Genomic DNA, 23,220 nt, shown 5'->3' on the forward strand with positions numbered 1-23,220 from the left:
GTTGTTTGCATTTCCTGACACCCTAAATTATACCCCTAAATCTGTTGAAGAAAATGTTCTCAACTCATTCTGGTGTTCTCCATCTCCTTTTTCACAAAGTGAAGGTTGATTAAAACAAGGTGTAGATCTCTAGATCTGTCATTAGTCCATCTTACCAGTGAATGAATTATATGAAAATGATGCAAGAGTATGGGATATTAAAATCATTTATCCAAAACCCAAAATAATGAAAGGGATAAAATATAACAGTGTAGCGACCTACCTCCGAAGCGAACGAACCGGCTCCGAGAACGGAGCAGGAAGGCCGGCAGCAAAATGGCGCCGGGCCTTCTTCTTCGACAGAGAGGAGAGAAAGCCCACGCACGGGAAGAGTTTGGCGACGTACCGCAGGCGTCACTTTCTCCCGGAGAGGGCGGGATCTGTATTGGGTTTAAAAGCTAGCACGGGTAGTTGAAAAATAAATCAGTCTTGAGTTCAGACCTCCGACTGCGTGTTTCATTCTTAGCTCAGTGTGTAGCACCTCACTACATTGGTGACCCTGATTGTCCAAACGGGATTTGGACCAAAGATGAGCGACCCTTCAGCTGTTCACGCAGTTTCACTTAAACTGCCAACTTTCTGGACGCTGCGGCCCCAACTGTGGTTTGATCAAGCAGAGGCCCAGTTCCAGATTCGACAGATATCTTCCGACTTCATGCGCTACTATTACGTGGTGAGCTTCCTCGACCAGGAGACGGCCGCCCAGGTCGCGGACTTCATTCAGTCGCCCCCGAAGGAATGCAAGTACGCAGTATTCAAAGCGCTGCTCATAAGGACCTTCGGCCTCTCACGGCGGGAGCGTGGCACCCACTTGCTGCACCTGGATGGCTTAGGGGACAGACCAACGTCTGCGCTAATGAACGAAATGCTGGCCCTGGCTGATGGACACAAGCCCTGCCTCATGTTTGAGCAGGCGGTTCTAGAGCAGCTGCCCGACGACATACACCTGCGGCTCGCCGATGCGGATTTCAGTGATCCCGGGAAGGTGGCAGCCTGCACAGACGTGCTGTGGAAGGCCAAGAGGGAAAGCGAGGTGTCCGTTGCACAGATCAACAGGCCACATGCCCAACGGCAGACCAGACCAGGCCTGACAACAGAGTGCACACAACCTAGAGGTAGGAATGAGGGATCCAATGTTCAGTAGTGTTTCTACCACCAGCGGTGGGGCGCAGAAGCCCACCGGTGTCGCCCGCCCTGTGAGTTCTGGGGAAACGCCGAGGCCAGCCACCACTGATGGCTATGGCGGCTGGCCACCAAGACAGCCTTTTGTTCATCTGGGACAAACAATCGGGATGCCACTTCTTGGTCGACACTGGAGCGGAAATCAGTGTTTTACCCCCGACGGGGCATGGCACCTGGAACAGGGAGCCAGGGCCCACCCTCAGGGCCATGAATGGCAGCACAATACGAACCTACAGCACCCGCACAGTGCAGCTGCATTTCGGCGCCAGCCGGTTCACGTGGGACTTCACACTGGCCGCTGTGGCCCAGCCACTCCTAGGGGCAGACTTCTTGTGGGCCCACAGCCTACTGGTTAACTTATGTGGGAAAAGACTGGTACATGCCAAGGCTTTTCAAATGTTCTCCTTGGGCAAAGCCAAGTTGCCGGCCCCACACCTGGACTCCGTCATGCTGTTGGACAACGAATTCACTAGAATCCTGGCGGATTTCCCATCGGTTCTGGCACCGCAGTTCACGGCAGCCATACCCAGACACAGAGTACAGCACCACATCCCGAACAAGGGACCACCCCTCCACGCCCATGCACGATGGCTTCCTCCGGACAAGCTCCGCCTGGCGAAGGAGGAGTTCAAGTGGATGGAGGAATTGGGGATTGTACGGAGGTCCAACAGCCCATGGGCTTCCCCCCTGCACATGGTGCCCAAAGCAGCCGGGGGCTGGAGATCGTGAGGCGACTACCGTCGGTTGAATGAGGCCGCAACCCCAGACCGCTACCCCATACCCCACATACAGGACTTTGCAGCAAACCTGCATGGGGCGAGCATCTTTTCCAAGGTGGACCTCATCCAGGGATACCATCAAATCCCGGTACACCACGAAGACATCCCCAAGACAGGGCTCATTGCCCCGTTCGGCCTGTTCGAGTTCCTCTGGATGCCTTTCGGCCTGAAGAATGCTGCACAGACATTCCAGCGGCTGATGGATGCCGTCAGGCGCGACCTAGACTTACTGTTCATCTATTTAGACGACATCATCATAGCCAGCCGCAATCGCCAGGAACACCTGAGTCATCTCCACCTGAGCCATCTCCACCTGCTCTACTCCCACTTGAGTGACTTCGGCCTCACCATCAACCCAGCCAAATGCCATTTCGGGCTCGACACCATCGACTTCCTGGGCCACAGAATTACCAAAGACAGGGCAACTCCCCTGCCCGCCAAGGTAGATGCGGTCTGCCACTTCGCCTGCCCCAACACAGTCAAAGGCTTGCAGGAGTTCATCGGTATGGTCAACTTCTACCGCCGTTTCCTCCCCTCGGCAGCGCAAGTCATGCACCCTTTTTTCACCCTGATGTCGGGTAAAGGCGAGGACATCATTTGGGACGAAGAGGCCGCGGCCGCTTTCGTTAAAGCCAAAGAAGCCTTGGCAAACGCCGCGATGCTGGTGCACCCCAGAACGGACATTCCAACCACCCTCACAGTGGACACGTCCAACACGGCAGTTGGTGGGGTTCTGGAACAACTAATCGAGGGGCGCTGGCAACCCCTAGTGTTAGTCAGCAAGCACCTGTGGCAACCTGAACTCAACTATAGTGCTTTCGTCCGGGAGCTGTTAGCACTTTACCTGGCAATCCGGCAATTCACGTACTTTTTAGAGGGCAGGCCGTTCACCGCATTCACGGACCACAAACCATTGACCTTCACGTTCACGAAGGCGTCCGATCCCTGGTCGGCCTGTCAGCAGCGACATCTGTCTTACATCTCCGAGTACACGATGGAGATCCAGCATGTCTTGGGAAAGGACAATGTCATGGCGGACGCACTCTCCAGGCCAGCTATCCAGACCCTGTCCCAGGGAGTGGACTACGTAGTGCTAGCGGAGGCACAGCAGGCAGATGATGAGTTGCCCAGCTACAGGACCACAGTCTCGGGTTTGCAGCTGCGAGAGTTCCTAGTAGGCCCAGCTGGGAGGACCCTCCTATGCGACATAGCTACCGGCCAACCTCGCCCCATCATCCCGGCAGCCTAGCGAGGGCGGGTTTTCAACTCCGTACACGGTTTGGCGCACCCATCAATCAGGACAACCGTCCCAATGGTCTCCAGCAGGTTCGTGTGGCACGGGCTCCGCAAGCAGGTCAGCGAGTGGGCCAAAGCGTGCGTGCAGTGCCAAACAACCCAGGTGCAGCGGCACACCAAAGCACCGCTGCAGCAGTTCGAGCCCACCCACTGGAGGTTCGACCACATTCATGTGGATGTTGTGGGGCCCCTGCTTGTGTCGAGAGGAGCGAGGTACCTCCTAACTATAGTCGACCGATTCACAAGATGGCCAGAGGCGGCCCCGCTTACCGACACTACCGCCGATTCCTGCGCCTGAGCACTGATCGCAACCTGGGTAGCACGCTTCGGGGTACCGGCCCACATTACCTCCAACAGAGGTGCCCAGTTCACCTCCAGCCTGCGGTCGGCCGTGGCCAGCCTGTTGGGAGCACGTTTGCACTACAGAACCGCCTACCATCCACAGTCGAACAGGTTGGTGGAATGCTTCCACCGCCACTTGAAGTCAGCTCTCATGGCCTGCCTGAAAGGGCCTAACTGGGTGGACGAGCTCCCCTGGGTCCTGCTGGGAATCCGCACAGCACCCAAAGAGGATCTGCACACCTCGTCGGCCGAGCTGGTGTACAGCACACCCCTGGTCATCCCAGGAGAGTTCATACTAGCCCCAAGGGGGCAGGAAGAAGAACCAGCAGCAGTCCTGGACAGGCTACGCGAGAAGCTTGGCAACCTGGCCCCCGTACCGACTTCACGACACGGACAAACCCCGACCTGTATACCCAAGGACCTGCACAACTGTAAGTTCGTTTTTGTTCAAAGGGGCGTGCACCGGACACCCCTACAGCGGCCATATGAGGAACCATTCAAAGTACTGAGGAACAACGAGTCCACATACGCTCTGGACATTGGGGGGAAAGAGGAGGATTTCACGGTAGACCGGCTCAAACTGGCCCATGTGGACTTGTCGCAGACTGTCGAGGCTCAGGCTCCATGGCACAGAGGCAGACGGCCCAAGCAGCGACTGTCCCAAACTGTGGACTTTGGGAGGGGTATCGCCGGTTCTGGGGGGGGGGTCATGTAGCGACCTACCTCCGAAGCAAACGAACCAGCTCCAAGAATGGAGCACACGTCAGCAGGAAGGCTGGCAGCAAAATGGCGCCAGGCCTTCTTCTTCGACAGAGAGGAGAGAAAGCCCGTGTGCGGGAAGAGTTCGGTGACATACTGTGGGCGTCACTTCCGCCCGGAGAGGGCGGGATCTGAATCGGGTTTAAAAGCTAGCGCGAGTAGTTGAAAAATAAATCAGTCTCGAGCTCAGACTTCCGACTGCGTGTTTCATTCTTAGCTCAGTGCGTAGCACCTCGCTACAACAGTATCAAATATCTGCAATGAATATATATGAACAACATTGCTTTAAAACGGACTCAATGCATGATTCTTGAACATGGAGGAGTTGGTGGAATTTCTATAATTGACATATTGGCACCAACATTCAAAGACAAATGCAGATGACAATGATGAATTGGAACATTGAAGCTTACGCCATGTTGCATTGCCTTCCAGACAGTCCTCTGGAGAGCCAGAGGAAGGAGATGCATGGAACAGAAAGAAAAAGAGATTTTAGTGGAAAAAAGCTCCTTCGGTATTTCCATCTAGAGTCCTAACAAAGTTATACTTCTGACATATTGTTATTCCCATATATTCATGATTTTTGCAACACATTATTATTAGTTTGAGTTCATGCCACCAATCTCACTGTCATTCTGGATAAAAAACAAAATCATTGTATATTGTGATGCAGCAAGGAAACAGAAGATATTCATTTACAATCTCAGTACTTGAGTTGTCTGACTTACTCTCCTGCTGGAGGTCAGGTATAAATGTGATGTAACAACACACACAATCAGGAATTAGATTCAAATCACTACCCCTGATGGAAGGAAGCTGGACAACACTCATTCAAGTTTGCATCCTGCTGATGGATTGAGTTTGCATAATGACAATCTGTGCCTGAGTTAATCAGGAAGTCTGATTTCTATACACAATCCTCTAATAAAAATCACCCACCACTTGAATGATCCAAATGAAAAATGAAAACTCAAACGAAAACATTACAGTAATCAGTTTTCATTTTCCAGAGACAATGGCTGCGATTTCTACTGGGATGAGAGGTGGGGTGAAGCAGAGGGGCAGCCGGAGATTCAGGCAGGAAACCCTTAAGATGGTTTACCTCAAAGGATATGGAGTTTTCTCTTAATTTACTGCATGTGTCTTGAGACCTGCCAAGTTCCTTGTCTGGAATAAAGCATAATTTGTCTTTACTTCCCTCTAATCAAAGAGAACAGAGGATCAGGTAGATCTAATACTGACCTCTGACCTCAAAGGGCATGATAACCTTCTTTCCAACCCCAAATGATGAGAAGCCTAATTCCAGGATGGTGGAGGCTTAAACCAGGGAGTGGGCGGGGCAAGGGTGGTAAGACAGGCAATATATGTAGCAAATGTGGGGAATATGCTGGTGGTGGGGAAGTCTGGGGAGGCATGGGAAGACCCTCCCACTCTTCCTCATCTATGAGGAACACTGTGAAAGCACTTACCAACTCTCTGAAGTTGTTCTTACACTGCATTCAATGCAGATTGTTTCAAGGCCTTGGAAACTCTTCTGCTCCCACTAAAATCTGCAATGCAGATTAAATCAGAGGCTTTTGGACATTTTAGCATATTTAACGTGCCAACCCAATTTCTGGGAACAATTACTTGTCTGCTCCTTTTCTAGCCTCAGTGAAATTCAAATTTAAACTTTCATCTGCTCCCAAATCTTATGCAGTCAGGCATTAAAATTATCTTCTACATTTTTATTATTGGGAGGGTCTTGAACAAGAGGACACTGTTACAAGATAAGAGGCAGTTATTTAGAACAGAAGTTTACAGGAATTTATCTGAAATTCTCCACCCTGGAGAATTATGGAAGTGAACTCACTGGAGGTATTTCAGGAGGGGACAGACAAGTATTCATTGAAACAGTGCTGCCAGCTCCATTAAGGTTCCCCTACCAGACACATCTTCCACTCTCCTCCCATTTCAGCATTTCAAAGAGATTATTCTCTCAGATTCTCTGGTCCACTCTGCTGTGCCCACCTCCCACTTCTCTTATGGCACCTTCCCATGCAACTGCAGGAGATATAACACCTGCCTTTCACTTCTTCCCTTCCCACAGTCCAGTAACCCAAACAATCCTTCCAGGCGAAGCAGCGATTCACTTGCACTTTTTCCAATCTAGTGTACTGCATTTGGTGTTCACAGTGTGGCTTCCTCTACAATGGAGACACCAAACATAGATTGTGTTCAATCCTCAAAATGACCTGAGTTTCCATTTGTCTGCCGCTTTAATTCACCATCCCACTCTCAGTTTGACCTTCCTGTCTATGACCTTCTGCATTGTTACATTATGGCCCAATGCAAGCTTGAGGAACAACACCCATGTGGCCATGTTGCAGCCTCCAGAACTCAATATCAAATTCTCCAACTTCAGGTAACTTGCTCTTTCTTTCTGTCTGTATCAGAATTGGCCATTTCTGCCTGTCATCATTTTGGCTGAGTTTTTTTCTTTCTGTTTGTACCGGCATGTCCCAAAGCCTTGCTATTAACAGTGTATTTACATAATCCACTTAGTGCCACAGATCAAATCAACTTCCAGAAATAATCCAAACAAATAAAAAAAATGAGATTAAGTACTAATAACCTCTCCTGAAATATTAACCATATGATTTTTTTTCTTTTAAGATAAATCTTTTTCATCTGCCCCGAAAAATAGAAAGAATTCAGTGATGATCAAAGTTTTCATTATAAATGCTTTGCACGCTACTCAGCTTCCATTACTAAACACTTCAAAATATCAGCAAGCATGATAAGCAATACTGCTCTTTGAATCATTATCACCAAATTTATATAATGATGGGATACCTCTTGTATTGAATATGCTGCAGATACTTCTGAACATGGTCTTGCCTGCCGATGTGCACAATTTTATGGTGCAGACATAGTGGAGGTGTTTTCTATTTTTTTGCAAACAGAAATGAGCTTACTAAGCACTCTCATCTGTGCACTGTGTCCTATTTGAATTGCCTGGTCCTGGGATAAGTTATTTTCCCCCAATAAGTGAGGGGTTTTACATGATGAAAAGAACTATTTTGAATGGACAGTATAAGCCAATATTGCCATGCTGGAAAATCTCAAGAATGAATAATATCCATCAACATCAAGAACTATCAGATTGATTTACTTTTAAAAGAGTAAAATCTTCTCAAATCTGACTCAATACTGTGAAACATTTTAAGGCTCAAAAGATCTTTATCACATGAGATAGTTGCAGTAACACAATCTAAATGATTACAAAAATGGGTGGAAAATTGCTCAGTACTCCACATTTACCTCCCAATGTAAGTAATACAGCAACTATTCAGAGTAGGATGCTGCATGAACACCTCTTTCCTCAATCAGTTGCAAATCCAATGTGAACTCAAACCAATGAAAGAAAATGATTTGCAATGACTAGCTGAAATACAGAGTAAATGAACCAACTCAATCCTTCCCTGAGGTCTCTTACATTCTGTTTAAATCCAAGCAATCTGGCTCCCTTGATGCAATACCAAGAAGTAATTGAATACACTGGATGTGCAAAGGCTTTAGTCCAGCAGGAGGTACAGAAGCCTGAAGTCCCACAACACCAGATTCAAGAACAGCTACTTCCTTTCAACCATCTGGTTTTTTGAACAAACCGGCAAAACCCTAATCACTACAATTTAGCAACACTATGACACTTTGATCACATTGCACTAAAATGCAATTTGTCTTTTTTTTGTTCTAATTGTGTTCTTTCTTGTAAAAATTGTGTATAATTTATGTTTAATTTATGTTTTTCTTGTGAATGCTGCTTATATGATGCTAAGTGCCTGTAATGCTGCTGCAAATAAGTTTCTCATTGCACCTGAGCATACATGTACTTGTGCAGATGACAATAAAATCTGACTTTGACCTTGAGCCAATACTGCAGCTGTGAAGTTGAGGATCAGTGTACCAATCCTACTGCACCAAAATCCTTTTCATTTGTACACTGTCCTGCCCACTCTTGGCTCCTAGCTGCCAAGTGGCTTATTTGAGATGTTGATAATTGGCAAACTGTTTCTTATGTGATTAGTAGATTGGTGCACCAATGTAGCCTTAGAAACCTCTGCAATAATTAAAGCATCCAAGCAACAATAAGCACTCCTGCAGTGAACTATCTACATCAGTTTCCACTTTGTCCTCCTCTTCTCCCTCCTCAGAATTTCCATAAGAGTACTGGAGAGAGTGCAGAGGAGATTCACCATGATGTTGTGTGGGATGGAGCGTTTCAGTTATGAGGAGAGATTGAAGATGCTGGGTCTGTTTTCCTTGGAGTGGACTAGGTTGTGGGGTGGTGGGGGGGGAATATGATTGAGGTACATAAACTTATGATGGCTAGGGATAGATGGGGTAGACCGCAAGAAACAATTCCCCATATCAGAGGTAGATAAAACTAGAGGACAAAGATTTAGGGAAGGGGTAAGAGGTTAAAATGCGATCTGAGAGGGACCTTTTCCACCTAGAGAGTGGTGAATACCTGGAATGGACAGCCTGAGAGAGTGTTGCTGACAGCAATTAGTAAGTACCTAGACGAGCACTTGAATCATCTGGGCATAGAAGGCTATGGGCCAAGTGCCAGAGGATGGAATTAATTGTGGATGGATCCCCACTGCTCAGTATTGACATGGTGGGTCAAATAGTTTGTTTCCATGCCCTATGACTCTTTGACTATGACCCTCCTGCTGGTCCAGTCTCACTGTTAGGATGAGCTGTGCAGAACACAACGTAAAACATCCTGACTGATGTGCACTGAAACTATTACAAAGGCTTCAAATGTATGTTAAGCATGCTTAATTTATTTTATATTTCATCGTTTAATAGTCTACTGTTCATTTCTGTATTCATTGTTTGGACCAGAGAGTCATTCTTTGGGTTTCTGAGAGGTATCGTTGGCTGCATGTTAAGTGTGCACTCTTTGTCTCTAAGTAGCCTGCTGCTAACTGTGTTCCCAGGAGCAAAATACTTGCGAGGGTGCACTGCTGCAGAATTAATGCATCGTGGCAGCTGTGTAGAATTCTTAAGAAGAGCAATACAAAGATCTTTTTTTATGGCTGCACACTGGCTACATAGCAATGGTGTGGAAGTCTTTGTGTGTGATGAGTATTCTTGGCCACAAGTTCACAGTTAATCACATCCTACACTCGCAGTAAGCCAGCCAGAGCCGGAAACCCAAGTCTCAATTCCTCTTGACTGCCATCATTGCAAACAAAGCTGACATAATTGTAAGTTCTGGCAAAGAAACCATCAGCCAACTTTCTTATGCATTTGGAGACACAAGAGACTGCAGATGCTGGGATCTGGAGCGGTAAATACCTACTGTGTTCCTCTCGTAGTTTGTTTTTTTCTTATGCATTTGTCTGCCACCAAATGCAACAACCTCAAAAGGATGTAGATGCAAAAAAGCTGTCAGTAAGATCTTTGACAGCCACTGTTGATGCATATCCAACAGGAATATTTCCTTGACATGACCCGCTGTTACCACAAGTTCACTCCAATTATAATATGTTAAAAGTTAAGACAACTTTCCAGGGGAGTTTATATCATGCTGTCTAACACACTACAGTGAATTGTGGAAATTAACGGATTAGAGATGGCATCCTAATGCCCAATGTCATTGATTTAAATCTTCTCTCCATGTGCTCCCAAACCCACGTGTCCATATGATTTTTTATTTAGTCTAGGATTACAACTGAGTTAAGCTGATGAATAGGACATAAACCTGAATTTCTGGCATTAAACAGGCAACAATTCTGAAAAATAGTTCATAAAACTAGTTATTTCAAATTAGTTGCAATGTGGCATTAAAATGGAATGCACTTCACAAATGATAGAACTTAATGTTAGGGATTAAATAAATCTTCCTGTGCAGACTCATCAGGGACTTAAATTTCAATATACAAATGGCATCTTAGATATTTGAAATTACCAAGATCTTGAAGAAGTGTAGAGTCATAGAGTTGTGCAGCAGAGGAAGAGGCCCTTTGGCCCACAACGTTCATGGTGACTATTGCACTTAGCTATATAAGTTCCATTTACTCACATCTGGTCTATAACCTTCTATGCCTTGGCAATTCTACTGCTTGTCCAGGTGCCACTACTTCCTCAGGTTGTGCATTCCAGATTCTAACCACTCTGCATGAAAAAAATTCTCCCTCAGATCCCCTCTAAACCTTCTATATCTCATCTTATATCTTTGTCTTGTTTTAGACACCCCCACCAAGGGTAAAAGATTCTTACCATGTATCCCGTCTCCCCTCCTCATTTTATATATCTCTACCTGGTCACCCTTCAGCCTCCTCCACTCCAAGAAAAATAAACCCAACTTATCCAATCTCTCCATATAGCTGAAGTGCTCCAACCCAGGCAACACCCAGGAATGTCCTCTGCACCCTCTCCAGGGCAGTCACATCCTTCCCATACTGTAGCAACCAGAACTGCACGCACTACTGTACAATATTATTCCATGCCAGGGCTGATGAAGGCAAGCATCCCAGATGCCTGCTTTGCTACCCTGTCTCCATGTGTTGCCACTTTTAGGGATTTATGAATTTGGGCCCTGATCCCTCTGTCCATCAACACCCCTTAGGGCACTGTGTATGTCCCTTCCTTACTTGACCTTCCAAAATGCATCACTTTGCACTTGTCAGGATTAATTTCCATCTGCCATTGTGCACCCAACATTCCAGCTGACCTAAATCATGATATCACTTAAGACAAACCTCCTTGCTATAACATCACAGATTTTTGTGTCATTTGCAAATATACTAATCACATCTCCTACATTCACATGCAAGGCATTGATGTATATCACAAATATCAAGAATCCCAGCCCTATCCTTGTGGTATACCCTGGTCACAGACTTCCAATTAGAAAAGCAACCCTCTATCTCCAAATAACGAGCCAATTTTGGATCCAATTTGCCAGCTTGCTTTTGATCTAATGGACACTAACCTTTTGGACCAGTCTACCATGAAAGACCTTGTTAAAGGCCTTACTAAAGTCCATGTACACAACATCGACTGCACTCCTCATATCAATAGGCTTATTTGCCTCCTCAAAAAATAGTTCAAGTTCATGAGAACAAAGCCACGTGGACCATCCCTAATCAATCCCTGCCTTTCCAAGTGTAAATAAATGCTGTCCCTAAGAAATGTTTCCAATAATTTCCCCACCAGTGATGTAATACTCACTGGTCCATAGTTACCTGGCTTATCCCTGCTGCCTTTCCTGAATAGAAGAACTACATTTGCTATCCCAGTCTTTTGGTACCTTGCATGAGGCTAGCAAAGGTGCAAAAATCTGTCAGGGCTCCAGAAATTTCTTCCCTTTCCTCCTATAGCAGTCTGAGATACATCTCATCAGGCCTTAATATGTTTGGATCCCACAAAAATATACTCATTTGCTCTCTGACTGTGTCAGAATTTCCCAGTCAGCATCTGAGTCCCTTGACATTCACTGGCACCCCTTCACCCCTTATCAACACCCTGGGGTCACTATTAAGCAAAACACATCTGGCCCAGGTGTCCAGAAGAGCTGGTCAGAGGTTGAATAATTCATTTCCTGATATCCCAAAACCTTTGCACAGTCCACAGGGCACAAGTCAGGAGCATACTGGAATGCTCTTTATTTGCCTGGATGAGCTCAGCTCCAAGAACATTTAAGGAATTCAATATCATCCAGGATAACGTGAACTATGTTAATTAAGAGCAGTACTAGGCCTAGAAATTCTCAAACCTTTTCCACCAATCAATAAAATTGTGACTGTAACGTCAAATCTGGATTCTCAATATCCCTGGTAATCTATTACCCCCACCCCCCTTGCTCGTCAAGAATTTATTTACCTTTGCCTTAAAAATATTCAAAAACTCCATCTCCACAGCCCTTTGAGGAAGGGAGTTCCAAAGACTCATTAGAGAAAGAAAAAAATGCTTCATTTCTATCATAAATGGGTGACCCCTTATTTTTTTTTTAAAAACAGGGACTCTATCACTCGCACCCTATGTTTTAGATTCCTCCACATGAGGAATGTTCCTCCCCATACCCATCCTGTCAAGGCCCACCAAAATCTTGTTGTGCCTGTTTGATTTTGTCACAAACCAGCAACAAAAGAAACACACTGAGCATGATTCAGTGTTAAAAACTATTTTATTAATCACTACTTATGATAATACGTAAAATAAAAGTAAAAATGTTAGTATGTTAGAATTCAAAAATGTTAAACCTCGAACGTTAACCCCAAAACTAAACTCGTCGTGTGTGTGTGTGTGACAAAGTCCAAAACTCCCAGTTCCGGAATGGTTCTTAAAGTTCAGTTCCGCAAGCCATAAGGTGAAACATGAGCAAGGGCTTCTTCAACAACCACCGTTGTCTGAAGATAAGATGTAGATGTAGAAAAACATAGAGAGAGTACATACGAAATCCAAATGTTCCACGATGGAACCCAAACGACACTTCAGTGTTTACTCGGTAGTGACTTCCTCACCCCGAAAGCATCCGAACCGTGGTCGTCCACAAACAAGTACCTGTTTCCTTCTACAGGTCAGCAACAAAGTGAACTCCACCGGATTACTTCCAACTTCCATACATGGATTTCAGTGGCAAACACAGTTATTGTTTCTCATCCATTGATAGAGAAAACAAGCAGGCTGGTGTCTCTCTCCCTTCTCTCCTTCTTCTTCTTCTTCTTCTTCTGCCTTCTTCAACCACGTCATTACGTCCTTTATCTTCTATTGACGTAAACACGCCCCACACACATACACACACACTCTCTATCTTAAAGGGACTTTCACTGAGTCCGTAACACCTCCCACCTAAAAAAAAATTTTCCCAAGAAAATTTTAACCGCGCATACAGTTAGTAATGTTAATAATTATCATGCTACACAACTACAGACTATCAGATTAGTACAGATACATGTTTCCCATTTAACATCGAGAAAGACAATCAGCAATCACATTATCTTTGCCTTTAATGTGAGTTATCATGAGATCAAACTCTTGCAAAATTAAACTCCAGTTTAACAGCCTTCTGTTCTTGTTTTTGACTCGGCTCGGAAACACCAATGGGTTATGATCTGTATACACAGTCAATGGTTTCTGAGCGGTGCAAACATATACACTGAAATGTTGCAAGGCTAAAATAAGCGACAGTAATTCTTTCTCTATGGTGGAATAATTCTTTTGATGCTCATTAAATTTCTTTGAAAAGTAAGCTACAGAATGGTCAATATCATCAAGGTCACCCTTCTGCAACAACACAGCTCCTGCAGCTTCATCACTGGCATCTACTGCTAATGAAAATGGCTTTTCAAAGTCAGGTGTTTTGAGCACAGGATGGTAGCATAAAATGGCTTTCAGTTTCTCAAATGCTTCTTGACAAGAATCTGTCCAAACAAACTTTACTCCCTTCTTCAGAAGATTAGTTAGGGGAAGAGCAATATCAGCAAAATTTTTACAAAATTTTCGGTAATATCCAACCATTCCCAAAAATCTTCTAACAGTCCTCGTACCTGTGGGAATAGGGAACTCAGATATTGCTTGAACTTTTGCCTGAACAGGAGCTTGCTTGCCTTGACCTACAACATAACCAAGATATGTCACAGTGGCATGGCCAAATTCACTTTTAGCCAAGTTAACTGTAAGGTTAGCCTTGGAAAGTCTTTCAAACAACCTTTCTAACGCAGAGATGTGATCTTCCCAAGTATCATTCCCAGTCACTAAGTCGTCAATGTAGGCATCTGTATGTTTTAACCCATGAATCACTGAATTAATCATTCTTTGAAATGTTGCCGGAGCATTTTTCATTCCAAATGGCAAAACATTGTATTCATACAATCCAGAAGGGGTTACAAAGGCTGAAATTTCCCTTCCTCTATCTGTTAATGGAACACACCAGTACCCTTTTAATAGGTCAATCTTTGTAAGAAATTTTGCCTTTCCCACTCTGTCTATGCAATCATCCACCCTAGGAATAGGGTAAGCATCTGACTTTGTTACAGCATTCACTTTCCTGTAATCTGTGCAAAATCTAACAGTTCCATCAGGTTTAGGTACAATAACACAGGGCGAACTCCAATTTGAAGTAGAATGTCTAATAATATCATTTTCCAACATGTATTTTATTTCCTGATCAACAAGTTTACTTTTTTCCACATTCATTCGATATGGGTGTTGTTTGATTGGTTTTGCATCCCCAACATCAACATCATGGGTAATTATCGATGTTCTGTTTGGAACATCTGGGAATAAATTTTTAAATTTTAAAATTAATTCTCTCATCTGTTGTTTTTGTGAAACTTGTAAATGGTCCAACTTCGTTTCAAGGTTCTCCAGGATATTTTGGTTTTTTAGTTTCGATGGAACAATATTTGGTCTAAATTGGCCTTCCTCAACATCAACATCAGGCATTCTAGAAACAACCTTTACACCATCCACCAAGGCCACAACTGAATCCCTCTCATAATAAGGTTTTAGCATGTTTACATGACAGAGTTGTGTTTTCTTGCGTCTATCTGGTGTTTTGATTATATATGTTAGATCAGTCACTCGAGATTCAATAACATAGGGTCCAGAAAAACGAGATTGCAATGGATTATTTTGGCTAGAGAAAAATACCAACACCTTTTGTCTCACTGCAAATGTCCTAGGCTGAGCACGTCTATCAAAATATGTCTTCATTCTTATCTGGCTGGTTTTCAAATTCTCTCTCGCTAGCTGGCAGACTCTCTCAAACCGAGTTTTAAATTTTTGGACATGGGGAGATCTCCATTTCCTCATTAACACTCCATTTTTGACATAGTATCCAATTGGCACTTTTTCAATCTCCTCACATGAGAGTGCTTTTTCTTTCAATTCTGTCAACTCAGGGTCCTTTGTCTGTTCCACCATAAAATCCTTCCTTGACAAAGACAAATCTTTAAATTCAGGCTCACTATAAGGATGTTGATCCTCCAGTGAAGACAGAAAAGTCTCAGATAAGGCATCATAATTTTCTTCCTGTTTAGGACTGTCACAAGGAACCACATCAGACTGCATCGGACTGTCTGTCTTGGCTAATTCTCTAGCTCTAGCTCGAGTCACCGCACATGATGGGTAAACATCTGGATCATTCTCAGACTCATCAATCCTTGGTTTGGTTGTTAACCGTACCACAGGAACAATTTCTCCATCTGCAAGGTCATTTCCCAATAACAAAGAAACTCCTTCCACTGGCAAACTAGGTCTTATCCCTATCTCGACTGGTCCTTCTACGAACTTTGACTTTAAAATCACCCTGTGAAAAGGGACAGACATGGTCTCACCTGTAACGCCTCGTACTAGATTTACTTCACCAGTGTCACTTTCTTCACCAAAATTTAAAACACTGTCCAGCAAGAGAGATTGACTAGCCCCAGTATCTCTAAGAATTTTCACTGGCACCTGGGGTGACTCATCATTCAGTGAAACAAAACCCTCTGATACATACGAACGGAATTCTTTTCTCACCTCCTCCAACTTTTCCACTTTTACCTCTTGCAAGGACTGATCTTTAACAGCATCTCCTAAACCTTTTTGATTTTTAATTGCCTGAAAGCAAGCATTGGGCCCAGCTTCCTTCTTTTTCTTCAAAAGGGCACAATTAGATATCACGTGGCCAGGTTTCCTACAGTAATAACAAGTACGCTCAACAGGTTTCTCCAGCCCTGGCTTCTTTTCATCCTTTCCTTTTTGATTACCTCCCAATTTAATCTCCGGTTTACCTGGATTGTCTTTGTAACTCTTTTGAAAGGTTTTAGGTTGTCCCCATTTGGATTTATGGGTTAAAGCATAATCATCTGCCAACCTAGCAGTTTCTTGTAAAGTTTCCACTGCCTTTTCATTTAAATATGTTGTTAATTCAGCTGGAACACATCTTTTAAAGTCTTCCACTAGTATCAATTCTGTCAATTTATCATAATCCCCATCTACATTTTTAGCCAGGCACCATCGTTCAAAACATATTCTCTTTCCATTGGCAAATTCCATATAAGTCTGATCTGCAGATTTCCTCAAGTCTCTGAATTTTTGTCTATAAGCCTCAGGGACCAATTCATAGGCCTTCAAAATAGCTTGTTTTACCTTGGTATAATCAGCTGCATCCTCAGCAGACAAAGCAGAATAAGCTTTTTGAGCTTTACCTTTAATCACACTCTGTACCATAAGAGCCCATCCTTTCCTTGGCCAGTTTGAACTCACAGCAACCTTTTCAAAATGTTGGAAATACTGATCAACCTGATCTTCTTCAAACGGAGGGACTAATCGAACCTCCCTGCTGGCTGAAAAACCATCATCAGAATCAGATTCCGAACTCCTACGCTTCATTTGTAACTCATGCTGCCTCTGTTTCTCCTTTTCCTCTGCCTCAAACTTTAACCGAATTAGTTCCCGTTCCCGTTCAGCCTCTAACTTCATCTGAGTTAGCTTTTGTTCGGCCTCTAATTTTAACTGGGTTTGATCTCGTTCAGCGTCTAATCTCTTTTCCTCTTGTTCGGCCTCTAATTTCTTCTGTTCTCGTTCAGCTTCTAATTTATTTTGCTCTCGTTCAGCCTCTATCTTTGCCAGCTGCACCTGTGCCTCAGAAATTGCTATTTCACTGCCAGGAAACTGTTTTAACACTTCCTTCTCAAACACCTTCTTTTCCACATAATGGCCAGCTATCAATCTCTGAATATCTGCCTTTCTCATAGACTGCTTTACTTCTGTAAGGTTTAGCCTTGTAGCAATCTTTATCAAATCATCCTTTTTCGCCACCTCCAATCCCTTTTGGGTTGGTGACTCCAAAAATGCCTTAATATCCATTGCTGCTGGTTTCCACACACACAAGCCAATTAAAAAGAATTTGGATTGAATCCCGAACAAATCTTGTCAATCTGGGGAACGATCCCAGATGACACTCGTTAACCTTGGGAACTATCCCGGACGAATCCCCCAATTTTGTCACAAACCAGCAACAAAAGAAACACACTGAGCATGATTCAGTGTTAAAAACTATTTTATTAATCACTACTTATGATAATACGTAAAATAAAAGTAAAAATGTTAGTATGTTAGAATTCAAAAATGTTAAACCTCGAACGTTAACCCCAAAACTAAACTCGTCGTGTGTGTGTGTGTGACAAAGTCCAAAACTCCCAGTTCCGGAATGGTTCTTAAAGTTCAGTTCCGCAAGCCATAAGGTGAAACATGAGCAAGGGCTTCTTCAACAACCACCGTTGTCTGAAGATAAGATGTAGATGTAGAAAAACATAGAGAGAGTACATACGAAATCCAAATGTTCCACGATGGAACCCAAACGACACTTCAGTGTTTACTCGGTAGTGACTTCCTCACCCCGAAAGCATCCGAACCGTGGTTGTCCACAAACAAGTACCTGTTTCCTTCTACAGGTCAGCAACAAAGTGAACTCCACCGGATTACTTCCAACTTCCATACATGGATTTCAGTGGCAAACACAGTTATTGTTTCTCATCCATTGATAGAGAAAACAAGCAGGCTGGTGTCTCTCTCCCTTCTCTCCTTCTTCTTCTTCTTCTTCTTCTGCCTTCTTCAACCACGTCATTACGTCCTTTATCTTCTATTGACGTAAACACGCCCCACACACATACACACACACTCCCTATCTTAAAGGGACTTTCACTGAGTCCGTAACAGTATCCTCTCCGCCACCCAATGCCCCCACCCTTGGAGTATCATGGCTGCAGTGTGTACCATCTTCCCCTCACAAAATGCTCTACAGTTATGAGCCTAGATTATTCCAAAAACATCTCACAAACCACAACTTCTGCCACAAAGAACAACAACAGCTTCAGGCAAATGGGAATATCACCACCTGCAGATTTCCCTCCAAATCCTACACTATCCTGACTTGGAAATTTATCACCACTCCTTATCCTCACTAGGTCACAATCCTGGGACTCCCTTCCCATCAGTGTTCTAGCAGTGCCTTCACCCTAAGGACTGCAGCTCATTACCATTTTCTCAAGGGCATTTCAGGATGGGCAATAATTATTGGCCTTGGCAGTCTCACCCAAGTAATGAAAAATGTTAGAACTGAAACCAAGTACCTTGGCAGCCCTTTTACCTCCATTTGACATATCGTGGCATACTCCAGGTATATCGGTTATTGGCAGTGTTACCTCAATCTCTAATTTTAGGTTTCATTCTACGCCAGTAGAAGTCATTGTGCTATCAAGTAAACAAAGATACAATATAGGCTGACATGACAAAAATCCAAAGATGTTTTATACATTGACCTTTAGAGGAGCTGAACAATAAAACACAATTAAAATCAGGATAATAGAGAGAATGTCCCAACCTAAGTCCTGTCAACCTAAATGGTCCCCACCATGCCAATTTTAGGTGTTAATGCAGTGACTATAATAGTGTCAAAAAATAGATCTCTTTTTCTTGCCAAGATATAAATGTTTAGAAATTGGATCACATAGCACTGATTTTTCTCAGTACTACATGATCCAAAATTGATTTTATTCCAAGTAAATTTTATTAGTTATCATTTCTGGGTAAAATTATGCTAATCATGAAATCGGCCAAGGCACTTCCAGTTGCAATCCATGTTAGTCCATCTGAAGTTTTCCCATGACATTAATTGTCATGCAACACATGCTTGAATACTTTACAAAATAAATCAATGTTCCCAGGTCCAGAAAATGAATGATGCTGCACACTCACTCAAAAAAAAAACAAAAATGTACTGTGGTTTTCATTTACATGCCATCTAAAAGTTCATGTGGGATACTTCACAAAGCAGTTCCAGAACTCACTGGAGACTGTTCAGACACAATAGGGCTTAATTTAACAAATGCTGTTTGGAGCAAGTAACTGGTAGGAAAGTTAAGTTACATTTGGCTCAATAATTACCACACAAGTATCATAAGCATGGGACTAGGTGTGGCAGGGTGATTTTAGGAAGGCAGCTGATCCTGGCAGCACAGAAATGCACAATTGTGAAGACCCTCTCTCCGCAGCCTCTTGCTCTCCGATGAAAGACAGTGTGATAATTGTTATCTGGCTGCCATTGGGACCATGCCTTTGATGGCTGTCGATCTTTTATGAATGCTTCTCAGCAAAAAGGCAGAAGTTGTGTTACGATGATATGGCTCCCATAGGGATTTGTGCAGATCACGATTCAATGTATTTTTGAGGTGGAAAACATGCTAACACTTTGCACGGATGCATGCTAACTATTGCATAAGTGGGTTGCAAGAATACACCCAGCAACAATGAAGAACAATGTGTCCAAATCAAGATGGTGTGCAACTTCCTGGGGAACCTTTGGATGATGCCCTTCTCTTTCTTGATGGTAGCGGTCACAGATTTAAGAGGTGCTATTAGAGTAGCCCAGACCTAGGTAAGTACCATTTTTTACAGATGCACCATAGAAAGCATTCTATCCGATGCATCATAGCTGGTACAGCAACTGCTCTGCCCAAGACCACAAGAAATTGCAGGGAGTTGTGAATGCAGCCCAGTCACCGCGCAAACCAGCCTCCCCTCCATTGACTCTGTCTACACTTCCAGCTGCCTCAGGAAAGCAGCCAACATAATCAAGGACCCCTCCCATCCTGGTCATTCTCATTCCTCCCCTCTCCTGTCGGACAGAAAATACAAGAACTTGAAAGCACGTACCACCAGACTCAAGGACTTAACCCACTTTTAACCCGCTGTTATCAGATTCTTGAATGGACCTCTATACCCCACCATCAAGGACATCTTCAAGAGGCAGCATCCATGCTGCTGCAAAACAACAAATTTCACGTCATACAAGTCAGTGATAATAAACCTGATTCTGATTCTGAAGATGAATTCTCCCAAGCTACCTCATTGTAGCCCTCACACTTTATTTGTTTACCTGCACTGCACTTCCTCTATAGCTGCAACACTATATTCTGCATTCTGTTTTCTTTTCACTACCTTGATATACTTAAATATGGCTTGATCTGCCTGGATGGCACACAAAGCTTTTCACTGTATGTTGGTATACGTGGCAATAATTAACCAATACCAACACTGCAGTGCAGTTTGTGCATGGTTCACCCTGCAGAAATAGTGTACGGTTGCTGGGGGGAATGAATGTTTAGGATGGTTCTTCTGGCTGGGATGGTGAACTTCTTGAAAGCAGCTGGTGGTGTACTCATTCACACAAAGTGGAGAGTGTTCCATCACACTTCTCAGTTGTGCCTTGTAAATGACAGAAAAGCTTATGCAGTGGTTTAGTGCACCAAAAACAGCTCAATCCAATTCTTAAGCAAATATATGAATATATGTGAATACACTGTGCTACTAAAATACTCAAAGATCATCATGAGGTAATAATCACACCAAACAGCTTCAATAAAGTACCTAGCATTGTCCAAAGTTGATAATGAACACTTGAGATCACACGGTACACACTGATGGATTATCATCATCTAATTATTTCAGCCCAAAGTATAACCAGAAATCAATGCCATCAATGATTTTCTTTTAATCAATAATCCTTGTACCATTTTATAATCACCATAACTTTGTTAAAAGAAATGGTGCTCTAATATGCATTATGAACAAAATTTGTTTGCACAATTTGGCCAGGTTCAGTTCTACTGATCCCACTGGATAATAATGTTACAATGTAGTCTCATGGGCCCATAAATAAGACAGAAGCTATCTGCAGCACAAAACTGCCTTAAATTAGGTCACATAGCTATTAAACAAAATCTAGCAAAGATATCATGTACAGAACGTATTGGATATCATATGTGGCAACTGAGTTCTTGCAGGGACTGCCTCAGTTGTCAGTTTGATTAATATGTTGGTGATTAATATATGGGAGACATTTAACATCACATTCTTCTTCTGTTATTTTAAAAGCAGCATTAAGAGAATCAAAAAGGATGAGTTAATGCCTGTGTGAAAATAATGAGGAAGTGAATTTTGTAAATTTGCTAAGTAGGGAGTATGCTTATATCACCAACTGTCCTTTTGAGACTATACATTTTTAAGAAATTCAAAATATTTTACATTATAAATGACAAGAGTAATACTTACAGATCTTTGAGCTGTTTCCAGAGGAAGCACATTGGTCATGAAGAACTGTGTTCTGCAGTTGATATTTTCCCCCAACTGCATAACTAACAAGGCCACTTCTTGGGAATAGGGTCCTCTTTGAGACTCATTTTTTGGGCCTGTAGTTTACTTATGAATTGCTAATGCAAAGGATGTTCCTTATAGTGTGGTGGATTTTGCAAAACCTGCAGCATTACCTTAAATAGTGCTCTTAGCAACATCAAAAACAGGTGTCATGGTGGCAGTCCAGTGTGGAATAGCCAGGGTGAATGGAAGCGTTAGTTTTGAAGAAGACATTTGTAAGTTTCAAGATTCACAAGTATTTGGAAAAAAGTTGTGTGAAATACAACATCCATTTTCCACGACTACAGCTGAAGTTCTTCAACCAAATTTGTTGCTAAGAGCAATAATCTATGGTAATCTGGGCTCCAGCAAAAGTGATTACATCATTTGAGTAACACATATACCTGTAAATGAGACATCATTTTTTGGCAGGAGTTCCAACAACTAAATTGAGATCTACCTGCAAATGGGAAAAGTGAAAACCAGACATCATTTCATTGTGTTGTTCCATTTTAATCCTTGCTGTTACACTGTTTTAATGTTCAAATTTATATTGAGCGTGTGGAAATGACACCTTCTATGTTGTCTATTTTCACACTTCATTTCTTGCACATGTTAAAATTAGATATTTGATGGACCTGCTGTTAAATAAGTTATAAGATTATACATGCTTATTTCAGTCAATGCAAGAAACATGGGGGAGCAGTTGGTAAAGATGTGTGAATACTCACCAGTCTGTCCAAGCTTGTGCCAGCTGCTGTGGTCGGACGTTCCTCTGGGCTGTAGGGCCTGAACCTTACGTTAAAATTATCTGAAACAGAACGGGTCAAACGTCCAGCTGGCATTGGCTTAGGCTGCCCACATCCTTGAAAAACCTGCAATATTAAACAGAGCAAAATGTTTGAAACTGCTAAACTTATTTAAACTAATTAAGTTCACCCAAACACAGAACCTCAGGTGAGTGGCACATCTTCAGTGACTTGCTTCTGTTCTCATTAAACATATCTTGAAAAGTAAATTATTTTTGCTTTCATAAATGAAATGATTGAGGAAAGGTGGAGACGTTAATTCATCATTTTTTAAAATCTGGAACTAAAATCTTAACTTTGAATTTTAATTCACATAACCAATGACAGTGCAGCCCTTGCATCTGTTATTAATCAGTCAAGCTCACTGCAGACCACAATATAGGACAACAGCTGTTTTTTATTACAAAGACACCCTGGATACTGAGCATGCTCAGAATCATACAGTCTTAAGGAGGAGTACACAGTTAAAGAGAAAATGTACAAACAGAATCAGATCAAGGTTACAGCACAGAAAGAGGGCACTTGACTTGCTTAGTTTATACTGGCTCTTAGCAAGAACAATCCAACTGGCACAAGTCCCCTGCTTTTCTCCCACAGCCCTGCAACATTTTTCCCCTTCAGATCTTCATTCAGTTCACTTTTAAAATACCCTGGCTTAATTTGGCTGTGGTGGTTCATTCCAGAAGCTAACCATTAGTTTCTTTTGCCAATCACCTTCATTCTATGTCCTCAGTTCTTGACCCTTCCACCAATGGAAACAATTTATCTATACTTACTTTGTCTGGACCCCTCATGATTTTAAATACCTTTCCTCATTCAGCTTTCTCAGTTCTAAG

The 23,220-nt window shown here is 43.2% G+C and overlaps 1 protein-coding gene across 1 annotated transcript in view; it reads right to left on the bottom strand.

Moving 5' to 3' along the window:
• Positions 1-23,220, bottom strand: part of LOC127575957 (glypican-6-like) — a 785,436-nt gene that overhangs the window by 40,123 nt on the left and 722,093 nt on the right. The window contains 1 exon segment of the mRNA XM_052026233.1: positions 22,307-22,450. Within this exon segment, the coding sequence (XP_051882193.1) occupies positions 22,307-22,450 (144 nt within the window).

Source organism: Pristis pectinata, chromosome 11 (assembly GCF_009764475.1).
Source record: "Pristis pectinata isolate sPriPec2 chromosome 11, sPriPec2.1.pri, whole genome shotgun sequence".
Taxonomy (NCBI): Eukaryota; Metazoa; Chordata; class Chondrichthyes; order Rhinopristiformes; family Pristidae; genus Pristis; species Pristis pectinata.